The 22,545-nt window shown below is 40.9% G+C and overlaps 1 protein-coding gene across 3 annotated transcripts in view; it reads left to right on the top strand.

Annotated features, from left to right (window-relative positions):
• Positions 1-22,545, top strand: part of TGFB2 (transforming growth factor beta 2) — an 83,037-nt gene that overhangs the window by 54,491 nt on the left and 6,001 nt on the right. For all 3 annotated transcript variants that reach the window (XM_046679602.1, XM_046679603.1, XM_046679604.1), the window contains 2 exons: positions 20,872-21,004; positions 21,127-21,237. In XM_046679602.1, coding sequence (XP_046535558.1) covers positions 20,872-21,004; positions 21,127-21,237 — 244 coding nt within the window. The remainder of the gene's footprint in view (positions 1-20,871; positions 21,005-21,126; positions 21,238-22,545) is intronic.

Below are 22,545 nucleotides of genomic sequence, written 5' to 3'. Positions count from 1 at the left end.
TTTGAAATATTCTTTCCACTACTGTATTCTTTCTCCATTTTGCAGAGAAAGATGCTGAATCATACAGAAATTAAGGCACTTGGCCAGGGTCACACAGCTAGGAGGTGGCAGGGCTGGAACACCACTCCAGCTCTCACTCCCAAGCACCCTTTCCTCATCATGTACCATGCTGTTCATAGCCAATCAATCTCTTGCTCTTTGCCTCAGTATCAGCCAGAATTGAAGAAAAATAAGAGAAACTAGGCCGTCCAGAGGGTGGAGTGTTACTTGGAGGGAAAGCAAAGACTGGTTTCTTTGAAAAAGAAGTTGGATTGAAGGTAACCAGATAGATTGCAAGATGATTTTAAAAAAGCAAAAGCAAAAACATGATTACATCTCCCCTCTTTACTTCTTTTTCAATTAAATCACTCTTACCTGTCTCTCTGTACAGATGACAGCATCACTGATTGTCCTTCTTGGCCCTGTTTCAATTCTATGACTTCAGCACACGGAAGGCAAAGTCTCTTAGTTTTTGTTGCCTGTAATGTCAGCCACCACATCACTGTTGTTCTTTGGCCTGACCTTATGCTCTGAGGAGTGGCCTCTGATAGCAGGACTACTGATGACTTGCCTTCTCCCAGAGGCTGTGTCATTTCTGGGGGAAGGATGTGTTCCTGAAGGCTGGTAATTTAGAGGACCGTAGTGAGTTCTTAGTGGGTGTGTCCCTTCTCCGAGGTTACTGCAGCGCCAGCTGCCCCATGACAGGAGAAACAAGATCTACACAGATTAGAGTCCTCACGTTGGAAAAGACACTGCCCAAGATAGAAGCTTAAAGTATGAAGAAAATGAGCTTGGGCTTGTTCACTGTCACTGAACACAGGAATCCGGAAGGAGGTAGTTTTAGAGGGAAAATAAGGAAGACTAACAACTCCTTATCTATCTGGAGCTCAGCTAGGCAGCAATCTAACCTCCTGAAACCCAGCCAAGGTCCAGGAAGTAAGTCAAAGAGATCCCTCACCACCCTAACAGAACACACAACACACACACACAGCTGACTTACCAGAAAGGCAGCCTTTGGCCCTTTATCCACTTCTGACTAGCTTGGTTATCTCCAGGGCCACAAGAAATTAGAAGCACTGAATTGAAAGAGGAGGGTTGGAGGAAGACAGTCTGAGAGCAGCAGATGGCCTGTTAGACTTGAGATTTTGGCCCCTGCACCACAGTGGTGCTAGCCCCGAAAACCAAGTCACAGAATGCAATGCGTATTAGGGACCATTCTCCTAAATCTTAGCCTGTTTATAGTCAAGTCACTCTTTTTCTCCTTACTACCCTTCTGACATCTGCTTGTGGCCTCTTTATTTGGAGTCCCATGTTGACTTGTGGTTCCCCAACTTTCCACTTGCCTTCAGCTGCCATTTGTAGGTCCTTGTAGTCTTCAGTAATAAACTCCCTCTTCTAGCCTCAGTACAGAAATTGATGCTTGTGACAACAGCCTTGAATTGTGAAGGCGAGGCTAAATTATATTTAGGAAGCTGAACCCATGCAATGAATTTTAGAAGTTTTATATGCAAAATTGCTGGGAAAAGAAAAAAGGCTTGGTACTTAAATGGGCAGCTCTTCAGCTATTTGGAAATCTCAGCTCTTCAGAAGAACACTGCCTCTGGAGTTTTGGATGCCCTTTTCTTTTTTTAAATTTTTAATTTGTTTTCATTTATTTATTTTTTCTCAGAAAGATTTGCTCTGAGCTAACATCTGTTGCCAATCTCCCTCTCTCTCTTTTTTTTTCCCCTCCCCAAAGCCCCAGTACATAATTTTATATTCTAGTTGTAAGTCCTTCTAGTCTTCTGTGTGAGCCGCCACCACAGCATGGCTACTCACAGATGAGTGCTATGGTTCTGCGCCCGGGAACCAAACCTGGGCCACTGAAGAGGAACACACTGAACTTTAACAGCTAGGCCATCAGGGGTGGCTCTGGATGCCGTTTGATTACTGTATTACTTGGCACACAGTTGACTTTCAACTCCCTGGAGGAGGTAGGATGACTATGACTAAGTTCTCAGGATGTTTAGGTGGTTGTATGGATGATTTATTAGGATTCCCCAGGCCATTGATTTTAAGTAGGGAGTGTGTGTATGTGTATGCAAGCTCACATGTGAGTGTAGACATTCCCTTAAGTATGAAAGGCCTGGGGGAGCTTTGACAAGCACTGACCATGGTCCCCTTCCTGGAGATTCTGATTCTCTCTGGAGAGGAAAAATACTGCCTCTGCACAGATGTGGTTTGAAAAAGTTCTCCTCATGATTCATATGTGATCATTCTCCATTCTTCATTGAGAATCACAGATTTAAGGCATCTGAGGCTTTTGGGGTCATTTTGTCCTTTAAAATGTATATAGATACTCTTTCTAGAGTCAGAATACCAGGCTATAAGGACCTAAGGTAGCATTTCTGTGAGTGAGTTCAAGTTTGTCTTGTCCAGGGCAGTGCATCTGTTGATTTTCCCTGCCTGGGAGAGTCAGGACACCCGAGCTTCTGTGGAAGTCGCGTTTAGCTTGGCAAGAGAACTCAGAGTTCTTGCTACCCTCCCCTTTCTACAGAATAGACTGTCAGAACTTTGATGAATGGTAGTAAAACAAAACCTTACTGCTCTCCTGCTATCTCTGACTTTTGTTATGTTAACAGACTCTGTATAGTGTATACTGGTGTGATCACAGTATGACTTCAAATGTACATCAATATTGGAGGAAATATGAGAGGGATAACGCCCTCTGATAGATGAAAGGAAAAAGGAGGAAAAAGAGATGAAACTTGAGCTTTTTCCAAATAGGAATGACCCTCACCATGTTTTTAATGCTTATGCCAAAGGCAGATTTTATGGAATCTGCTCAGACCAGCTCCAGGGCTCTGGAAGTGCCTCTGAACCTACAATATTTAGTGTAGCTCTCAGCCTATTTGCAAAGTTGAATACATCTTTCTTTGATTGAGTTGCTCTTGTGTTTATGATTAAAATCATGCTCAGAGTTATCAGAGGGAGAAAAGAGGAAAGGAGAATCATCTTCAAACTAAATATCACCAACATGAGCAAGGACACCCACCGTCTTGGAGTGGGGTAAATCCTCAATTTTACAGTGAGGAAATGAAGCCCGAGAAATTAATAACTTATTAAGGGCACCCATGACCTCACGGCCCCATAGGACCACCAAAGAATACTTATGTTTAGAATGTGCTAACCTCAGAGGACCTTGGAGCTCTCAGATATTTCTGACTTCCTCTTACCAGCTCACACCCTTTTCATACTTATTGCTCATTTGAAACTTTACCATCTCTAGGATAATAAGATTTGTACCTTTGTAACTGTTTCGATGATTGATTCACTGAATAACAACCTACTCCAAAGTTTTGTGGCCTTAAATAACCATTTTATTACATGTCATGATTTGGGGAATCAGAGACTTGGGCAGGGCTGGGTTGCTCTCCTACTCCATGTAGCTTTGACTGGGGTCACTTGGTGGTATTCAGGTGGCAACTGGGCTGGTCTGGAGGATCTTTGATGACTGCTCATCTGCCTGGGGCTTGGGTGGGATGAGTAGTAGGCTGGATTCATTGAGCTCCTTGTCCACTCCAGGGAGTCTCAGGGTGTTTCCCTGTGGTCTTCCCAGAAGAGTAGTCAAGCTTCTTACATAACACTCAGGGGCCAAGTGTCCAAGGCAGAGGCTGCCATTCCTCTTAAAGACTAAGCCCAGAACTGGCAGACTATCAGTTGCACCTTATTCTATTGATCAAATCAGCTGTAGGCTAGCCCAGATTCAAAGGGAAGGGAAGTAGACCCCATCTCTTGATGGGAGGAATGTTAAAGAAGTTGCAGCTCTTTTTAATCCACTACATTAAACCCTCTGTGTAGAGTAGAAGACAGCAAACTCTGAGTGAGCACCTCCTGGTGTCAGCACCATAATTAGTGCCAGCCAAACATATAAATCAGACTCAGCCTCCACCTTCTAGCTGCTCAGTGTCTGGTAGAGAAACAGACGTGTAAGTGGCATCTCAACAGAACAATCTTTCTACTCATAGAGATATATGCAAGGTACTCTTAGAGCGAAATCTGGAGAATCCAGAGAAACGCCCCAGAATTCATTCCTTCCAGAAAGGGAGTTGTGAGACTTTGGGGGCAGCCTGCCATCTTGATTGGACTCCTTGCATGGGCAGGCACATAATTCCAAGGGGTAGGGCTATCTACTTGAATCAAGAATCAAGAGATTTCTTTCAGGCCAGCCTGGTGGTGTAGTGGTTAAGTTCATGTACTCTGCTTTGGCAGCCCAGCGTTCGTGGGTTTGGACCCCAGATGCAGACCAATACACCCCTCATCAAACCATGTTGTGGTGGCATCCCACATACGAAAAATAGAGGAAGATTGGCATGGCTGTTAGCTAAGGGACAATCTGCCTCAAGCAAAAAACAGGAAGATTGGCAGCAGATATTAGCTCAGGGCCAATCTTCCTCACCAAAAAAAAAAACAAAAGAGAGAGAGAGATTCCTTTGAACCCAACAATATTTATGCAGGGATATCTGAATCCATCAGATTGAGATAGGAGCAAGTTTGGTTAATTAGTATGCACAAAGTTTTCTTTTATTTATGTTAGAACTACCTTCCTTGTGTTTCAGTGTGTGCACTAATATCCTGGGATTTGATGATGACATCTGTGTTCACAATTTTTATGAGACAGCATGGTGTAGTGTTCAGTGATGTGGGCATCGTGACCTACGTTTTCTTAATAATTCTGACTCACTTGGTGTTTATTATGAGGGTAAAATGAAACAACGTATGTAACTGACAGAAGGAGAATGGGCCATCAACATCTCGTAGTTCCCTTCCTTCCTTGTCATCTCTTAGTTTGACTTCTAAAGCCTTTGATTCCTCCAAAAGGAAGAGCCCAGTACTGAGTTACCTGAGAAAGCAGATGCCAGGTTACTTTTAAGATTAATTTATTAGCTTCAGACCACTAAGAAAATTATGCAAAAATAATTCACTGAGAGGCAGTGTGATGCACTCAGTTCATACATCATGAAGCATCAGGAGAAAGATGTGAAATTCTTACCTGGGGCTGGTGTGAGGCCACAAATGTTGGTACCAGGTAGCTTGGTAGAATACAGTCTGCCGATGGGTCCCTGTTGATCAGTAGAGGATGAATGTGCTGAGGTGAAATAAGCTCAGTGGATTTCAAAGGAACCTTTGATTTCCTGATTGTGGCCTTAAGAGGATCGATGGCACTATTCATTTTTGTAGAGAGAGCCTCTGGCTTCAGTTGAAGTCACCTCTGCCTTGACAAGGGAGCTCCCACCTCTAGAGAATACTCTCTCAGAACTTTGATGAAGGAGAGTAAAATAAAATCTGTCCTCCTGCTTTCTCTGACCTCTTTCTTTAATATTTGGGTTTGAACGCCTCATTGAATTTGCATTTAGACAACAACCAGTTTGTCAAAGGTGATGAAATCTCAGAGATCAGTTGCAAGGATATGCAAAACAGTGGCTAAATCCTAAGTCAGTGATATCCTTTTAGTTTTGGCTTCAAGCTGTATAGTAAATATTAAATGATTTTTTAGATTTTAGGATGAAAGGGTGAATTGATGCTTATGGAGAAAAATAAGTAAACTACGATTTTCGTAGGGAGGAGTGAATCACCAGCCACTTTTAATGGCCATTTTATATACATATATGAGCTCTGCAAAAGATTTTCAACTGTGCACACCCATAAGGCCTACAGTGAAAATTCAAGGTCGATGGCCGAGGCCTGCTTCTTAAGGGACAGTAATACTCAGAGTGAAGAGTGAGGTTCCCATCATTGTGGGGAGCACAGCACTAAGAGGGTTAATGAAATTGCCCCTTTTCCTAACCCCAAAACCTGCATGTGCCTGTGTGCACATGTACACACGCGCACACACACACACACACAGAGTTCAGCTTTCAATTCTCATGTTGCCCAAGGGTGTGTAAAATAAAGAGGTCAGCCAAAAAAACTGACTGTCTATTAAATTAGACTTGCAAAAAGTGCTACTGAAAAAAAAAGTTATACTGTGCCCCTGTTGTACAGAATTTTACAGCATACAATCCCCTTAATACTGATCCTAACTCTGGCGCCACGAAGGAGACACGCACAGTATAGTAACCCACTTTAGAAAAAAGCCGTGAGGTATAATAAACACTTTGTTTGCACAAGGCTATTAATATCTCAGGTTTTTTTCAAACTGATCGAATGACGTGCTTACCTCCTAAGGACATCGGATCGTGATCATTTGCATCAGGCTCTGGCGTTCTCCAGAGTCTGTTAACTTTGTGAGCAGACGGGACCCCAAAAGCAGTGTGAACGGTAGTCCTTCCTCACTGTAGGCAAAGAATGTTAACAATCGTGCAATAGTAACTAAGAACTCTAGGTTCCTTTTTGCAACATGACTCAGTAACAGTGTTGATAATTATTGCTCACACAGATGGTGCTTACTGTGTGCTGGGCACCATTTGAAGTGCTTTAGATAGATTCATTTAATCCTTCTAATAACCCTATGAGGTAGATACTTTCATTATCTTTGTTATACCAATGAGGAAACTGAGGCACGGAGAAGTTAAGGAACTTGCGCAGGCCATGCAGCTAGCAAGAGGCAGAGCCAGGATTTGAACCCAGGCAGTCTACCCTCCGAGGCCCTGCTCTTGACCACTTGACGAGACTAGTAGGAGGAACGCAGGGTTTGGAGTTGGGCCAGTATGGGTTCAAGGTGTGGCTTTTCCCCTTTGGGGAGTCTGAAGAAGTCAGATCACTGAGACAATTTCTGCATCAGGAGAATGGGGATAAAAATACCTATTTGGCAAAGATTTTGTGAGGCGTAGAGAGGGTGCATGGAAATTCCTAGCACAATATTACTCTACTCGATGGTTGCTATTATTATTGTTACAGTTTCCAAAGGATTGAGTTTGAATTTTTATAAGAAACAGTCTCTTAAATTTAAGATCTGCTCAAAATCTCTTAAAAAATGAAAACTCACCCTAGCTCCTGTTGCTAGGGTCTGGGTTCTCAGAGGCCGTCCCAGGAGTTTGCTTTGGGGCCTCCTTAAGTAATAGTGTCAACTTACTCTGCTTGCGGTGGTCTCATTCAGTTGCTGATGAGCAGCTCAGAGCAGGAAAGAAGAGAAACTTTGCAGCCAGTTGGCCCTGGGTTCACCTTCCATCTTCTTTATTTATTAGCTTTCTGATCTCACAAATCACTCATCTTGCTGAGCCTCAGTTTTTCATGATAAAATGGAGATAACAGTTCTTGTCTAATGAGTTACTGTGAGGAGAACACATATGTAAAGTGTCTGGCACGTTGGATGCGTAAGGAGTGGATTATTATCAGGTTTCGCTTGTCATCTAGAACATGGTTTATATTTCCCCTAGAGTTGGCTTGTGATTATAAAACTACTCTGTGATGACGTCAGTCACCTCTGGTTGGACGAGGTCTCGTCTGACCCATTTCCTCTTATCAGTGGAGCAGAGCAGAGTGATGCGGAGCTGCTATGGTTTTAGCCTCTGTGTGTTTGCTTTATCAAAACTCGAAGGGTGGCCATGGCGGGCTGGGGACTGTGATGTGTCTCGCTTTTTCTGGAAGAATGATTATAGAGTGACTAACCCCAGTGAGGGTGTCTTTTTACCTCATTCTTTGCCCCATTGCTACCTCTCCCTGATTCACCACCACACAAACAGGCTTGATCCATGCTTCCTGGATTGACTTTAATAAAGTTTCATTTTTCTCATATTGTAACTATATGCTAACTTTTCTATAACTTCCACAGAGCGGAAATTGTTCCAAAGGAGGATATATGTTTATTTCCCGATAGCAGCAATGACCGGAATATTTTTTGGAGCTTCTGTTCTAGAGCTGTGCATAGAACCTATAAGTATATAGTTGCGAATTTCTTCAATTTGGACAAATCTGAATTTTTAAAAGGTAGTGTTGATTTTTGAAGTCTGCCAAAGTTCTTGGGAAGAGGAAGATGAAAAGTAATTAAGTTGATTTTCTATGTGATGGCAGTTTTTAAAAGATAAGTCTGAAAAATTCTGTTCAGATCCTCTGCCCATTTTTTAATTGGGTTGCTTGTTTTTTTCTTGTTGAGATATATGAGTTCTTTATATGTTTGGATATTAACCCCTGATCAGATATATGATCAGAAAATATCTTCTCCCAATTGGTAGGTTGTCTTTTCGTTTTGTTGTTGTTTTCCTTTGCTGTGCAGAAGCTTTTTAGTTTGATGTAGTCTCATTTGTTTATTTTCTCTTTTGTTTCCCTTGCCTGGGGAGACATTGAAAAAGATACTGCTAAGACAGATGTGAAAGAGCGTACTGCCTATGTTTTCTTCTAGGACTTTTGTGGTTTCAGGTCTTCTTATATTCAAGTCTTAAATCCATTTTGAGTTAATTTTTGTGTATGGTGTAAAATAGTGGTCTACTTTCATTCTTTTGCATGTGGCTGTCCAGTTTTCCCAGCACCATTTATTGAAGAGACTTTCCTTTCTCCATTGTATGTTCTTGGCTCCCTTGTTGAAAATTAGCTTTCCGTAGATGTGTAGGTTTATTTCTGAGCTCTCAGTTCTGTTCAGTTGGATGTAGTCTATACAGAAAGTGAAATATAATGATGTACACCTGAAATTTATAAAATATTATAAATCAGTTATCTCCATTAAAAAAAAAGATAGATCCAAAATCCATCTTTTTCTCACATCTCGGCCACTACTATCCTTGTCCAGGCGGTTCTTGTCTCTTGCTTGGGCCTTTACAATCAATGGCCTCTGAGCTGGTCTCACTGTTTCTGCCCTGGCCCCGTTAGAGGTGTTTGCAACATAGCGGTTAGAGTGATCCCTGCTAAGACGTTGGTCAGATCAAAATGCCCTGTTCAGAGCCCTGCAGCGGCGTCTTACGTCACTCTGCGTAGGAGCCAAAGTCCTTATTGTGCATTATGAGGCTGTCCCTGAGCTGTTACTCACCCCCCTAGCTGTGACTTTCACTCACTCGTGGCTCCCCATACTGGCCTTTTGGCTGTTCCTCAAACGCTCCGCGCTTGCTCCCTCCCAAGGCCTTCTGGTAGCTATTCCCTCCATCTACAGCAGTCTTTCCCACTGTCCAGAAGGTTCGCTCTGCCCTCTTGATTCGTTTAGGTCTTTCCCAGGATGTCATCTGCTCAGAGAGGTCTTCTTGGCCACTCTGTCTAATCCTCAGGTTTCCTCTTTCCAACACTTCCTACCCCCCTTCTCTGCTATATGTTTCTCCTCAGACTCTTCATCATTTGCTATACTTTATTCTCTACTCCATCTTGAACTTGGTTATGGTCTTATCTGCCCCTCTAGGGATAAATTCCTGGAACAGTGTCTGGTGCATAGAGGGTGCCCAAGAAATGTTTTCAAATGAATTTAAGAAAAATTTCAAAATAAGATTCCAGTGCAAGGAATGTTGTGGAAATAAATGTGTAATGTCACGAAGGGACTCTTTTGAGAAACATCATTCATTTATTTGGATTTGGAATTTCTGCTACATTTGTTTTAAAGATATCTATCTAACTATTTATGAAGAAAGAAACACACACATACTCATTTTCTATTATTTCTTCAGAGCAAATTCTGGATAATAACCAAGTGGGGAAAAAAAAGAAAATTAGTTAATAAATTAATGAAATAGATATTCTTGCATAACCCATAAACTCTGTATATTTGTAGAAAAACCAGGCCCATTATTTTTTTTTTTTAGACTCGTTACTTTATAGTCACACCCCCTAAATTAAAGTGCTCAGCTGAGACAAGCAGGGACTTAAATCATCGTGCAGGCCACATGTATTATTGGTAGCCAGGAAGAAGGAAAAGGGTGTTGGAAGTGTGTTCCCCAAGTATGTGTGTTTTAGTGTCAGGTCAGAGTGGAACTGAAAGGGGAAGTCAAATAAGAAATCAGAAGATATGGCCCCAGAGAGCTCAAAGTTTTGTTGGGGAGACTCATTCCTCCCATGGCAAGAAAAACTGAATATTTATCAAAAGAAACAACTGGATAATTATCAAAATCCATGGTACTAGGCAGTGTGGTTCAGCCCCAAGGACTGACTTGCTTTTATGGTCTTGACTTAGTTTCCCTTCAGATTCTATCATCGAATGTTTTTTGTACATTTCTCTTTCCTTGCCTGTGCTGATGTGACCTTATTCCAATTCAGTCTTATCTCTGCTGGGTGATTTATATAGGATGGTCTCCTGAGTGCTGTTGAGTTGCAGCATCTCAGAGACTTTTCATTTACACAAAGGACTCCTTCATCCCTCATGCCTGTAGAAATGAATTTACTTGTTTATGTACATGTGCAGTCAGCACAAAGGCCCATCTGTAGAGAATATAAAAAAAGGAAGGAAACAATAGAGAGTTAGGTGTTTTCATCACAGAGGAGAGGCTTTCCTGTGTGTGTGTGTGTGTGTGTGTGTGTGTGTAGCTTGAAGATATATCTGGTGCCATTTCCATAAAGATCATTAAAGATCTATGTATGCCATATTTTATCATAATTGCACATGGATATGTGTAATATAGGAACATATCAATGTTCATTACTATGTACTATAAAGATAAAGAGTTAATATAGTGACATAATGCTGTAAATATCTAAGCTCCAAAGAGACTACTTTTATGTGAGTCTTTCTTTTGAAGCTGATGTGTATTCCATAGGAGTCTGCTCTATGGGCTCTCACAAACCCCTGGTGAGGTATACATTACTTACGACCTCTTAAAGGGGTGCAGTTACAAAGGACCCGGGGCAGTTACGGGACACGGTGATGGGAGAAGCAAGACGAATGCTGGCTCTGTGAAGCCACTTCTGAAGGGTAATCATGCAGTGTGTCGGTTTGTTAAGCACCCCCAAAGTGACCCAGCATTGTTCAAGGAAGCTGCAGTTGAACAGGAACAGAGAGCCATGTTTACGCCTCAGTGGAAGAAAAGCCATTCACCCAGCTCTGATTCTCTATAAGGCCCCACTTTCTGTTACTTGGAAATTCACTTTATTGCTTTTTCTCCCTTATTTTCCTTCCCCTAATGAAATATATTAAGTAGAAAAGGTAAAATACAGTATAAAATTGCTTACTCTGTGTGATGATTCTTTCTGTCCTCCTTGACACATATATATGTATGTATGTATGTGTGTGTGTATATATATATATATATTTGTACATATATGTGTACACTTATCAGTTGCTTAATGACAGGGGCACACTCTGAGAAATGCATCGTTAGGCAGTTTCATTGTTGTGCAAACATCATAGAGTGCACTTACACAAACCTAAATGGTAGAGCCTACTACACACCTAGGCTGTATGGTACTAGACTTATGGGACCACCATTGTATACGCATTGACTGAGACATTGTTATGTGGCACCTGCCTGTATATATTAATGTATGTCTGACTGTTCAGGGGCTTGTTGCATGATCATCTATGTCTTTCTAATGAAGCCTGCTAGTCAGTAAGAATTTACCAATGAGGGACTGTGAAAATTGCAGTGGAAAACACTGTGGGAGAATAAGAAAGAGAATGTTCTTTGCTTTGAAAAACTTCACAGTCAGGTTGAACGTGAGAACATATTCAATCCAGCACAGTGTCTGAACGCCTACTGCTATAGGTTGAATTCTCTCCCCTCAAAAAAGATATGCTGAAGGCCTAATCCCCAGCACCTCAGAATGTGACCTTATTTGGAAATAGGGTCATTGCCGATATAATTAGTTACGTTACAATGAGGTCATCTTGGAGTAGGGTAGGCCTCTAATCTTGTAGGATCAGTGTCCTTATAAGAAGATGGCCGTGTGAAGACACAGAGACACACAGGGAGAACACCAGGTGAAGACAAAGGCAGAGATTGAAGGTATGTGGCTGTAAACCAAGAAACGCCAAAGGTTGCAGGCAAACCATCAGATGCTAGAGAATGCAAGGACGGATCCTCTGGAGGCTTCGGGGAGCGAGAGCGTGGCCTGCCAACACCTTGAGTTTTGACTTCTGGCCTCCAGAACTGTGAGAGAGTACATTTCTGTGGTTTTAAGCCATCCCGTTTGTGGTGCTTTGTTAGGGCAGTGCTGGGAGTGCAAAATGCCTATGTAGCAAACTGTCCATCAGTTCAAGTGCACAGTGCATGGAAAGGACGAAAGGCCCTGAAAAGAAAGGAACATGCAATTATTCGTTCTCTTCTCTATGAGCCAGCACATCCCTATTACCTGGACTGTGTTCTCTTGGTACCCAGCATCCTTGCCAGTTTTTCAGATGTTGGGAGTTACCTTTTAATCCTCTCCTTGCTCTAGGAATCCTTCCCAGACCTCACTAGGCTATGGCAGATGCCCTGTCTCAGTGACCTCATTGTGCCCTGTGGGCACATTCCTTTAATTTTTGTTGAGATGTCTGTATTCTCTCACTGTAGCGTGAACTCCTTTAAGCACAGGGATCATCTTGTGAGCATGGGATAAAAGTGTAACGGCTTGCTTATAGCCAGTGCTTAATACTTGTTGAACTAAACTGGAGAAAATGGACTATAAATAAATTCAAGCAAATGAATAAATAAGCACTCAGGCACATCTGAGATGCTCCCCACACAGGGTCAGTTCTTCAGCTCATGGCCAATCAGTGGCCTTCTCTGGGCAGAGAATGACTTCAGTTATATAACTTCAGTGGGGCTTTTGGGCAGGACCATAGTAGTGAGAAGTCTGAGTCCGTTGAAGAGACAGAAGCCACACAGTGGGTGAAACAGAAATTATTCAATGAATGAATGAACCACTGGACAAATTTACTGATTATATTAAGTATTCTATTACAAGTAGATATCATCATTGTTTTTTGTCATGCAGGTCGAAAGGCTCCTCAGAGTATGAATGCTGAAGTGGTATGTTGGAGGATCATTTGTTCTTCCTGTGAATAAGCCAAGAAATTCCTTCATGAGTGTGTTCTGTTTGTCTGTCTGTGTGAGATTAAATGTTGATATATCGAGATTTCAACCCAGAGAGTCAGATTCCAGTAAAATTAAATCAGTGACTATATATTCCTTAAGCTGCTCTTGTCAGCAAACTAGAATAGAGCATTTGTGGAGATTTAAATAAATTTATTCCCACTATCTTTTAGGAGCTTGAGATCTCATTGGAAGAAATTGAAATGTACGCACATACAGGATTACCTTGGAAGTCACTGTGTGCAAGGGGCTAGTTGCTCACACACCCAGTAATTGCTTGGGGAGCAAGGAAAAGAAAACTGACTTTAGAGTGAATGTAACCATTTCATTGAAAAGCTGGACTAAAGAATAGAGGGGTTTTTTTGTTGTTTGCTTTGTTTTGTCTCTAGGTAAAAATCAGAGGCGGGGTAGGGCATTCCGGTAGGGATACTTGGCTGAACAGAGTTTGAGACGTGGAATATAGCTTTTAGGGGTCATGTTTAGGTTAGCTTCCAGGGATAAGCGGTGGGTCTAGGATAGTAAACTTGGTGGCAAGTTGCATCTTAAATACTAACCTAAGGAATCTGGGCTTTATTCACTAGACAGTAGAAACCTCTGGAAGATTTTGACCAGGTAAGGAGTGTGATTATAATAATAATTCATATTTATTGAATACAGGGCAATATGGTAGGGGCTTTGCTTACTCTGTGTCATTTAATTCTCTCAACAAACATATAAGGTGGGTTTTATTGACCCCTCTCATAAGTAAGAAGATCACAGATCCAGTAAGTAACAGTTTATGTTTGTCTGACTTCAAAGCCTCTGACTCTTTTCACTCACTGGTGATTTCCAAAGGCCCTTGGCAAGCCCTATGGGTTCTTCAAAGAAACCTAAGGGGCCACAGAAGAAATGGAATGGATTGTCAGTTGGTGAAGATGGGCTGGACTCCTGGCCTAAACAGGGCCTCATGCCTCAATTAAACTAATGAAATTCTACTTTTTTCTGCTGTATACAATGTACCACAAAGTATTGATTAAAGAAACAAGGTCTTGCAGGAAAGTACCTGAGTACCCAGCAACAAGTTGTAGTTTTGGCCTTATGTAATTTCACAGTGTTGTCATCGACCTCATGAAGACATTGGATGCGCAGTTGCTGGTACTAGGTAGCTAGAATGGATAGGTTCTATGTTGAATAGCAAACTTAAGATTCAGAGAGCTTCCAAAAGGCTAAACACCAAGATCAAATAAGCTCACAATTAACAGAGACATATGAGTAACTTGCGTTTAGTTTAAAAAATGAATTGCATAAGTATAGACCAGAGTCGGGATTCTCAGAGTGGACCGGCAGCTTGTGCATCTCCGAGGAACTTGTTAGAAATGCAAATTCAAGTTCACCTCTATTAAATCAGAAACTCTGGGGATTGGGCTCAGCAATCTGTGTTTTAATAAACCCTCCAGATGTTTCTAATGCAGGCTAAAGTTGGAGAACCACTGGGCTATAAAAACCAGCCTTCCCTCCCTCTTTGCCTTCCTTCTTTTCTATCTCTTTATTCCATGTCATTCTAGAAAGAATTTGAGGTGAAAACTCTGATTTAACAGTTTGTGTAAGAACAAAGGTTTTATTTTATAAAAAGTTTACTGTGATTTGATGGTAAATAGTAAATAGGTTGCATTAAAAATAATAACCAGAACAAGAGAAGTAATAGCCATTCCTTTCGCATTTGGCATATCCTGTATATTCTCCGTATTCTGCTAGACTGTATCTGGAGTTCGTTGAGGAACTGATTTTAAAAGGGACATTGAAAAGGGGCTTGACAAGGATGGTGAAGCACCTCAGACCTTGACCTGAAGGAAGCAGCTGACGGAAGTCACCTCTTGTGATTATGGCCTGACATAGAGAAGAAAGAGAATTTTACTTCTCGTTCTAGAGAACAAAATACAATATTGGAAAGCCCTCTCCCCTGGTATTAAGAGAGCAAGATCTTAGTGTAGGCTCTTCCAGCAGGACTTCAGTAACCCAGGTTAGTCCTTCAGGCTTCTTTTCCTTCAGCTGCAGAATATAGATAATGTAGGGTTATGATGTCTACCTCACAAGGTTTTTGTGAAAACTGAAAAACATGAAAATATTCAAATATTTGAAACACTTAAATGATTGTATACATATGAGGCAATGGTACTACGATTCACAAAGACTGGTTGATGGAAATTTTAAGTCCAAGATAAAGAATTCTCAACATACAAATTGTCCAAAAGCAGGATGGCCTTTCTCAAAATGCAGTGAGTTTACTGTCATGAAACGTCTTCAGCCAAAGAGATGTTAGAGAATGAATTGTAGTAGGTTGGAGCAAATGGCCTCAGAGTGCCTTTCTGGTGAGTATTTCATGAGACTGAAGTTAATGACTCGAGGTCGGACAGATCTGAGAGAGGGTGCTCATAGCCAGCAAGGTGAATGTTTAATTCAGCATTTATTAATCACTCTGCAATTCACTTAAAATAGTTAAATACATTTAAACATTAAAAGCTTGAAATGCATTTAAAAACAACAACAAGATGGGCCCATACTGGTTAACCTGGCGTCAGTTTTTCTCTACAGCCCTGTTCTTAAATTTCCCCTTCCAATAGAAGTCTGGTTGAATTGGCCCCTTGGTTCTCCTATAGGTCCGTTGATGTCTGAATATGGGAAGAATTCCCTGAGCTTTCTTGTAACTCTGCCATGTCTCATAGGAGTGGAAGAGGTGTTGCCCTTGGTGTCTAAGCCAAATCCTGAGTTGAGTTACAGCATTATTCCTTTAAGACTTAGATTTCCTCTGGCTATAATTTTGCATCTAGACTTCTTTTCTTTCTTTTTGCTCCCAAACTGTTGGGTAACATCAGTGACTTTCACCTCTACCCACTCCCTGATTGGCTGCTTTCCAGTGGCAGAGAGATGAATGGATCCTTTTGTGTAGGGAGTTTGGGAATTCAGTGAAGAGCTTAGAGCGTTGCCAGAGGTGATATATGGGTATTTTGCACATATTATGGATAATGTGTATATATCAATAACGTAATGAAGATAGCATTCAAACATCACTGTGGGTGGTAGCCAAGCGAGAGACAGCTAGATCTCATTTTCAATATATTAGAAGCCGTCTTTTCTTGTTCAATCAGGAACAATTATTGGTCTGTTACTTAGAGAAAAAATGTCAGTTATAGCAGGGGATTATTCAAACACAAGAGAGAGATGCAAACCTTATATTTTAACTTAAAACGTATATATGTGTACCCACGTATGTATAATGCACGCACACACAAATACGTAATTTACATGCTGAGTTTTTTATAAAAGACCAAGGACTTTTCTTTGACTGTGGCTCCATTTATTGCCAATCTGTGTCTTATTTCTTGCATAAACCACATCCATAGTGCATCATCTATGATTTCTAGTTTTTAATTTCTTTGAAAAAGAAAGAGAAGTTTCAGGACAATTGCTGAGCAACCAGAGTACAGGATCCTTCCAGTTTTTTATTATCTTATTTCTTTCTTTCATAGCTGTCTCTCCCACATTTAAAATTATTAAAAAAAATTCATTGTGGTAAAATATACATGATGTAAAATTTACCTTTTAGCCATTTTTTAAGTACACAATTCAGTGGCATGAAGTACATACACAATGTTGTACAACCATCACCACAATCCATTTCCAGAACTTTTTCATCATCCTAAACAGAAATTCTGTACCCATGAAACAATACCTCCCCATTCCCCCTCCCCCCAGTCTCTGGTAATGTCTATTCTACTTTCTAGCTCTATGAATTTGCCTATTCTAGGTACCTCACGTAAGTGAAATCATACAGTGTTTGTCCTTTTGTGTCTGGCTTATTTCACTTAGCATAATGTTTTTAAGATTCACCCATGTTGTAATATGTGTTAGAATTCCATTCTTTTTTACAGCCGAGTAATACTCTGTTGTATGGATACACTACATTTTGTTTATCCATGTATGTGTTGATGGACACTTGGGTTCTTTTCACCTTTCAGCTGTTGTGCATAGTGCTGCTCTGGACATTGGTGTGCAAGTATATGTTTGAGTCCCTGCTTTCAATTCTTCTGGGTATATACCTAGGAGTGGAATTGCTAGATAATATGGTAGTTCTATGTTTACATTTTTGGGGAGCCACTAAACTGTTTTCCAAAGAAAAGCTTTTTTAAAACAACTTGTCTTTATGAAGACTTTGCAAGGCATTCAACCTGGTTTTCACAGAAGCAACAGTTCGCTTTACTTTTGGTCCTGTATTTCATCAGTTTCTAATTAACTTGAATAATTACAATATCGAGTTCAACTACCATGAACAGGTTTAGAACCATATACAAGTGATACTTGCTAAGCGTATAACTCAACTGGCAAAACCAGAAGTGTTTGGAACACACTAGAAAGTAGCTTTCCAGCAATGAGCCCCAGCATACTGTGGGTATCTGCCGATATATATCACAGAACAAATGGAGAATACTGGTTAATCTGGCTAGTTAAATGGAGGCCAGTTAAGAGAGCTTCTCTTATTCAACTAAATTATCTTTGTCACAATAAGATGTACAAAGGAATTCAGGAGTGACCTTGGCTCCAGAAAAAAAACAACAGCTGCATATCCACGACTATTAACATTCAATACACTTGTTGTGGGGAGATTGGAGAAAGGCAGACAGCAAAGGCTAGAATAGAACGGAGAGTTGACCAAACTGGTCATTTTTGTATAAACTCTTAAATTGAAGAAAGTACTAATTGATAATTGCAACAGGTTGATTTTCTTCCTTCACAGTTGAATTTAGCGTGGGTGATAAATGGGCAGGGAGGTTGTGCCTATTCTTGGAAAGAAGATACCTTTCCAGTTAAGACTCAAGACTTTGAGATGTGATTAGAAGGTTTTCTAGCCAGTTCTGAAACGAAATCACCGAGCTGTGGGAGGAGTACCTTTACAGAGCATCATTCACCCTTGTTAGCGACCCAAGTGATTAAAGGTTTGGGAAATTGCCCCTCTAAATATGGGCTCAAGGAACTCGGTTTATTTAGCTTAGAGAGCGAGCGCGAGCATGCTGAGGGGACTTAATAACAGTCTCCAGGAATATGAGGGATGTTCTATGAGTGATGGAAGGCAGCTGTTTCCTGTTTCCACTGAGGACTGAATAAGAAAGAATGGAGTTAAATTGCAACAAGTGGGTTTAAGAACTGCTTGGCCATACAGTTCGAGACGACAAACCCACAAGACCAAAGTCATGTCTCCGTTTCAGGATTATGTAGCTAACTAGCTGGCTTTCTTGACCTGTTCTTGAACTGGTAAAAAGATAATGGAGAACGTTTCACTTGCGGGAGAATTTGAAGCGGTCCATTGTCAGAACCTGCCGGTGTTCCAGGACTGAGCAAGCACATAACTTCCAAGGAGATTTAAAAAAGAAAAAAGTTTCAGAATCTCTTTTCTCCCCTTTAGTCTGATTTTAAATAAGATAATCTAGATTACTCCTTCTCTATGAGGTGAAGAATTTCTGTAGATTTGCCAGTATGTGTTTTTTTCTGCCCATTTGGTCAATGTGGTCATGATTTTTTAAAAAAAAATTCTGTCTTCACTTAATGTATATATATATGGGGTGTGTGTGTGTGTGTGTACCATATACACACCATATATATATGGTGTCTTATACATATACACATATATCTCGTAGATAGATAACACAGACATTTGGTATATGATATATATATCTTGCATGTAATTAGTTCAACAATGAAAGCAATGTTTTGTTCTAGATAGTATGTCTAAGTGTTAGGGATATAAAGATGAATAAGATATACACTGTGCTAATCTAGAGCAAAGCAAATATACAAAGCCTTCTGAAATAGTGCATCATTATAGGAGGTCAACTAGGGGAAGAAATTTAAAGACAGAAAAATGAGTTCTGGGTATATTACTAGTTATTAAATTGCTATTACTATAGTCAATGAGGCAGATGGAAATGCTGAAAACTTCTCAACCATTGCTTTATCATTGTTATTCTATCTTAGGTTAATTATACCATTTATTCTGAATTGGCTAAGTGGCGTCTTATTTACCCAACTGGGGGTGTTTTCAAGGCAAAGTTTGATTTCCAGAGGACTGGCTGCTGTTAAGTTGTATCTTTAAAGTCATAGGTTTACGTCGGCATTAACTGTGCATACAGGCCACATGTTATATTTTCATCTTGCACCAACCTTTATTATAATCTTATTAAACATCTTTGCCTCTATCATTGAATGTTTTTTGTCATCTGGAAAGGGGGAAGGGTGAATCACGGTGCCACCCTGACTCCTACAACTCTGTTGGCCTTCAAAGCTGCAGCACTGAGGTGGGGAAATGACTTGGGATTGCTTTAAATCCTCTCCACGCTTGTTCACTGTGAGGCATTGGGTGAGTTACTTAACCTCCCTGAGTTTCAGTTTCCTAATCGACCTCATAGAAGTGTTTTGGGGATTAAATTAAATGGAATAATGTGTGCCCAGCCCTCAAGTTGTGTTAGTTTGCTTCCTTTAATTCACAAAGAGCTTTTCTTGCCCGTGATGGAATCATGGTTACCTCTAGATTCTCTTCACTTAGTGGGGTTTGTTGGACTTTAAGGAGAAGTCTGTAGAGTAGGGTTTGTCTAAAATTCGTGAGGGCACCCGAGTCCGGTGGTATGAATCTTTTTCTTTTTCTACACTTAAGTCAGAAAAAAGTCTATTCTAATGCCAAATATTCTAGGAAGCATTTGTGGCCAAATTACTTGAAACCAATCATATATGCACTTGGAAGGAAAGTCCATTTTAAAATCAGCAGGACGATTATGCATTTTTGATTTACAAGGTTTAAAGAGAGTAAATAAATCTTCTAGATATACAGATAGTCATTTAATGGTCATTGATTACATCCAGTACTATGCTTTGAAATGATATCACATTGAAGACATGATCCCTGCCCTGGGGAAGCTTATGAACTTACTGGAGAGATCAAACTCATATATAGGAAATGACCACAGAACAATTAGACTCAGTATCAGGAAGGGCAGCATAAAGCGATAGGGCTTGAGCCCCTGAGTACCGAGGAAGGCAGGATATAGGGCTTGGGGAGGAATTCACTATAGTTCTGGGAGTTTTAGGATCATCATGTGACTGGTTCACAGAACACTATCATTTAAAGACAGACAGAATTTTTTAAAAACCACTGAAATGCTCACTTCCTGTAGAAACTCAAGAACATAATGCACTTGCTCTTTATGTATTTGAGGTGAATACATGCTTCTAAAGTCTCATTGTTCAGGCTCATTTGCTTTCTGACTCTCACTACACCCTGTTGTACGAATGTACAACATAGTGTGTCTCACTACGTCCCGATACAGTCTTAGTCTGCAGGATATGGAATATCTTTATAAATCACAAAAAGTCGCATTGGGAGTAAAAGTGCCAGCCAGAGACTTACCTCAAAAGCTGAGGCATGCCACCTATTTTAATGTCGGTGGATTTAGGAACCAAGGTGAGGACGTTCAGAGGGTGAGCAAGGGTCCTCTGAAGTGGACCCCTCCTCCGGCCCCTCCCCGCATCCCAGCTCCCCAAACTAAATAAATAGGGAGGCTGAACAACAAAACCATTAACTTAATAGCATAGAATTTATGGCTGAAATCTTGCAAAGCTTATGTCAGCAAAGTAAAATAATTACTGTCACTTTCTTTTAGACACTTGGCTTTATGGTTCCTGTCACCTTTATCATAACACACAGCTGATTTAGTAGCTCTATTTTTCATGGCAAATGGCCTGGTGTTATGTTTTTATGCATGTGGCCATGCTGTTGAGATGACAATACATGGATATACTAGAGTGGAGCTAAATTTAGATAATGAATTGGAATACTGTTAATGGTTTTGGTTTAGTCATGCTGTCAGTATGCCAACTGAGTTTTTCCTCTTGCTCTTTTCTTCTCCAGATTCTCAAATCCAAAGATTTAACATCTCCAACCCAGCGCTACATCGACAGCAAAGTGGTGAAAACAAGAGCAGAAGGCGAATGGCTCTCCTTTGACGTCACTGACGCTGTTCATGAATGGCTCCACCATAAAGGTTACCACCACCCTCTCTTTTCCTCCCTAGATGTTCAGTGACCCTAAAGTATGGCAAGTTGCTTGCAGATTTAAGGGTGTAGACACACGTACAAATGACCTCCTTGACTTAATGTTTTCCAGACAGGAACCTGGGATTTAAAATAAGTTTACACTGTCCTTGCTGCACCTTTGTACCGTCTAATAATTACATCATCCCCAACAAAAGCGAAGAACTAGAAGCAAGATTCGCAGGTAACTGAAACTTGGTCCTATGAGGTGGGGGAGGGAAGGGCCTGTGTTGAGAATCTCATGGGGATGAAGTCAGCTTGCATGTGAAAATGGGATTGTTTGGTGAGGCCTGGGGGGTTTCATTTGTTTGGGTAACGATATGGTTGGAGAAAGATAGATGAAGGCAGAAAGGATTAAAGAAAGGAATTGGTTCCCAGTTTACACTGCTTCATGCCCAGTGATGATTCGGTCAATACTAACTGACTGACTTATCAACCCTCCAAACTATTAAATAGTCAGTTAAGCCCTTATTTTCTTCATTTAAGCAAACCAACTTTCTATCCATGCTAATATTGTAGAAGAAGAAGATAGCATGCATTCAAGGAAATCCATTGATAATGCCCCAAACCCGATGTCAGGAACCCACAACTGTATTTCACAGAAGAAGGGAGTCCTCTCACACTACGGCTTTTTCAACCTTACATGTATCAGAACACCCCACCTTTTGTAGCTCGTGCCTGATATTTCAAGTGGCTTCCTTGTCAGACTTTTATAACAGTTTATAAACACAAAACAAGTGATCTCATATTTTTGCTCACCTTATGGTGAATTAGCCAAAAGTCAGGGAGAATGAGGCGATGCCAAAAGGTTTGAGTCACTTCATGTATTAGATATCAAGTCATTGATGATGAGAAGTGAGAGGGAGTCAGTACACGTGCTGGGGCAGCAACATCAGCGCCACACCACCAGGCCTGGGAACTAATGTCCCTTCCCTAATGAACACCACCCGGGACCTCCGTCCACTTGCAGAAGGCTACAGTGGCTCTTGCTCATGGAAAAATACTCCCAGAGGTCTAGAGATTTATTTCAGACTCTAGCATAGCCGTGATTCTCTAGAGTGTGGAGATTAAATGCTTAACTGGCAGTCTCTTGAGCATGCTTTGGGCAGCTCAAGTTTCTAAATCTCAGATGGAATCAGGAAAGTGTTGAGGATGCCATAAAATAAATGAAAAAGCTCTTTCTTCACAACGTCCCAAAATAGCATTGGGTAAAGGTGACTTCTGTTTCACTGAACCTCATTCGCTGCAATTTGGTGTAAGTCTCAGTTCATGTCCATTAAGCAAGTCTTTTGAGTTTGGTAGTCCTAGGAAGAGAGGGAGCCACTGGGTGACAAGGCATCTTCTATTGCTGTGGGTTTGGTTGTTGAGGGGTTGAACACAGCCTAAACTGAGCATTGACTAAAAGAAACTGCTGAGATCGCCCTTGGACTATAGGTCAAAGACTTCTTCTGTAGTGACTTTCGTAACTAGCAAGCCCTGTCTTGGACACTGA

The sequence above is a fragment of the Equus quagga genome, chromosome 12, assembly GCF_021613505.1.
Source record: "Equus quagga isolate Etosha38 chromosome 12, UCLA_HA_Equagga_1.0, whole genome shotgun sequence".
Classification (NCBI taxonomy): Eukaryota; Metazoa; Chordata; class Mammalia; order Perissodactyla; family Equidae; genus Equus; species Equus quagga.
The sequence above is the reverse complement of the archived record's forward strand: the minus strand, read 5'-3'. Positions and strand labels throughout refer to the sequence as shown.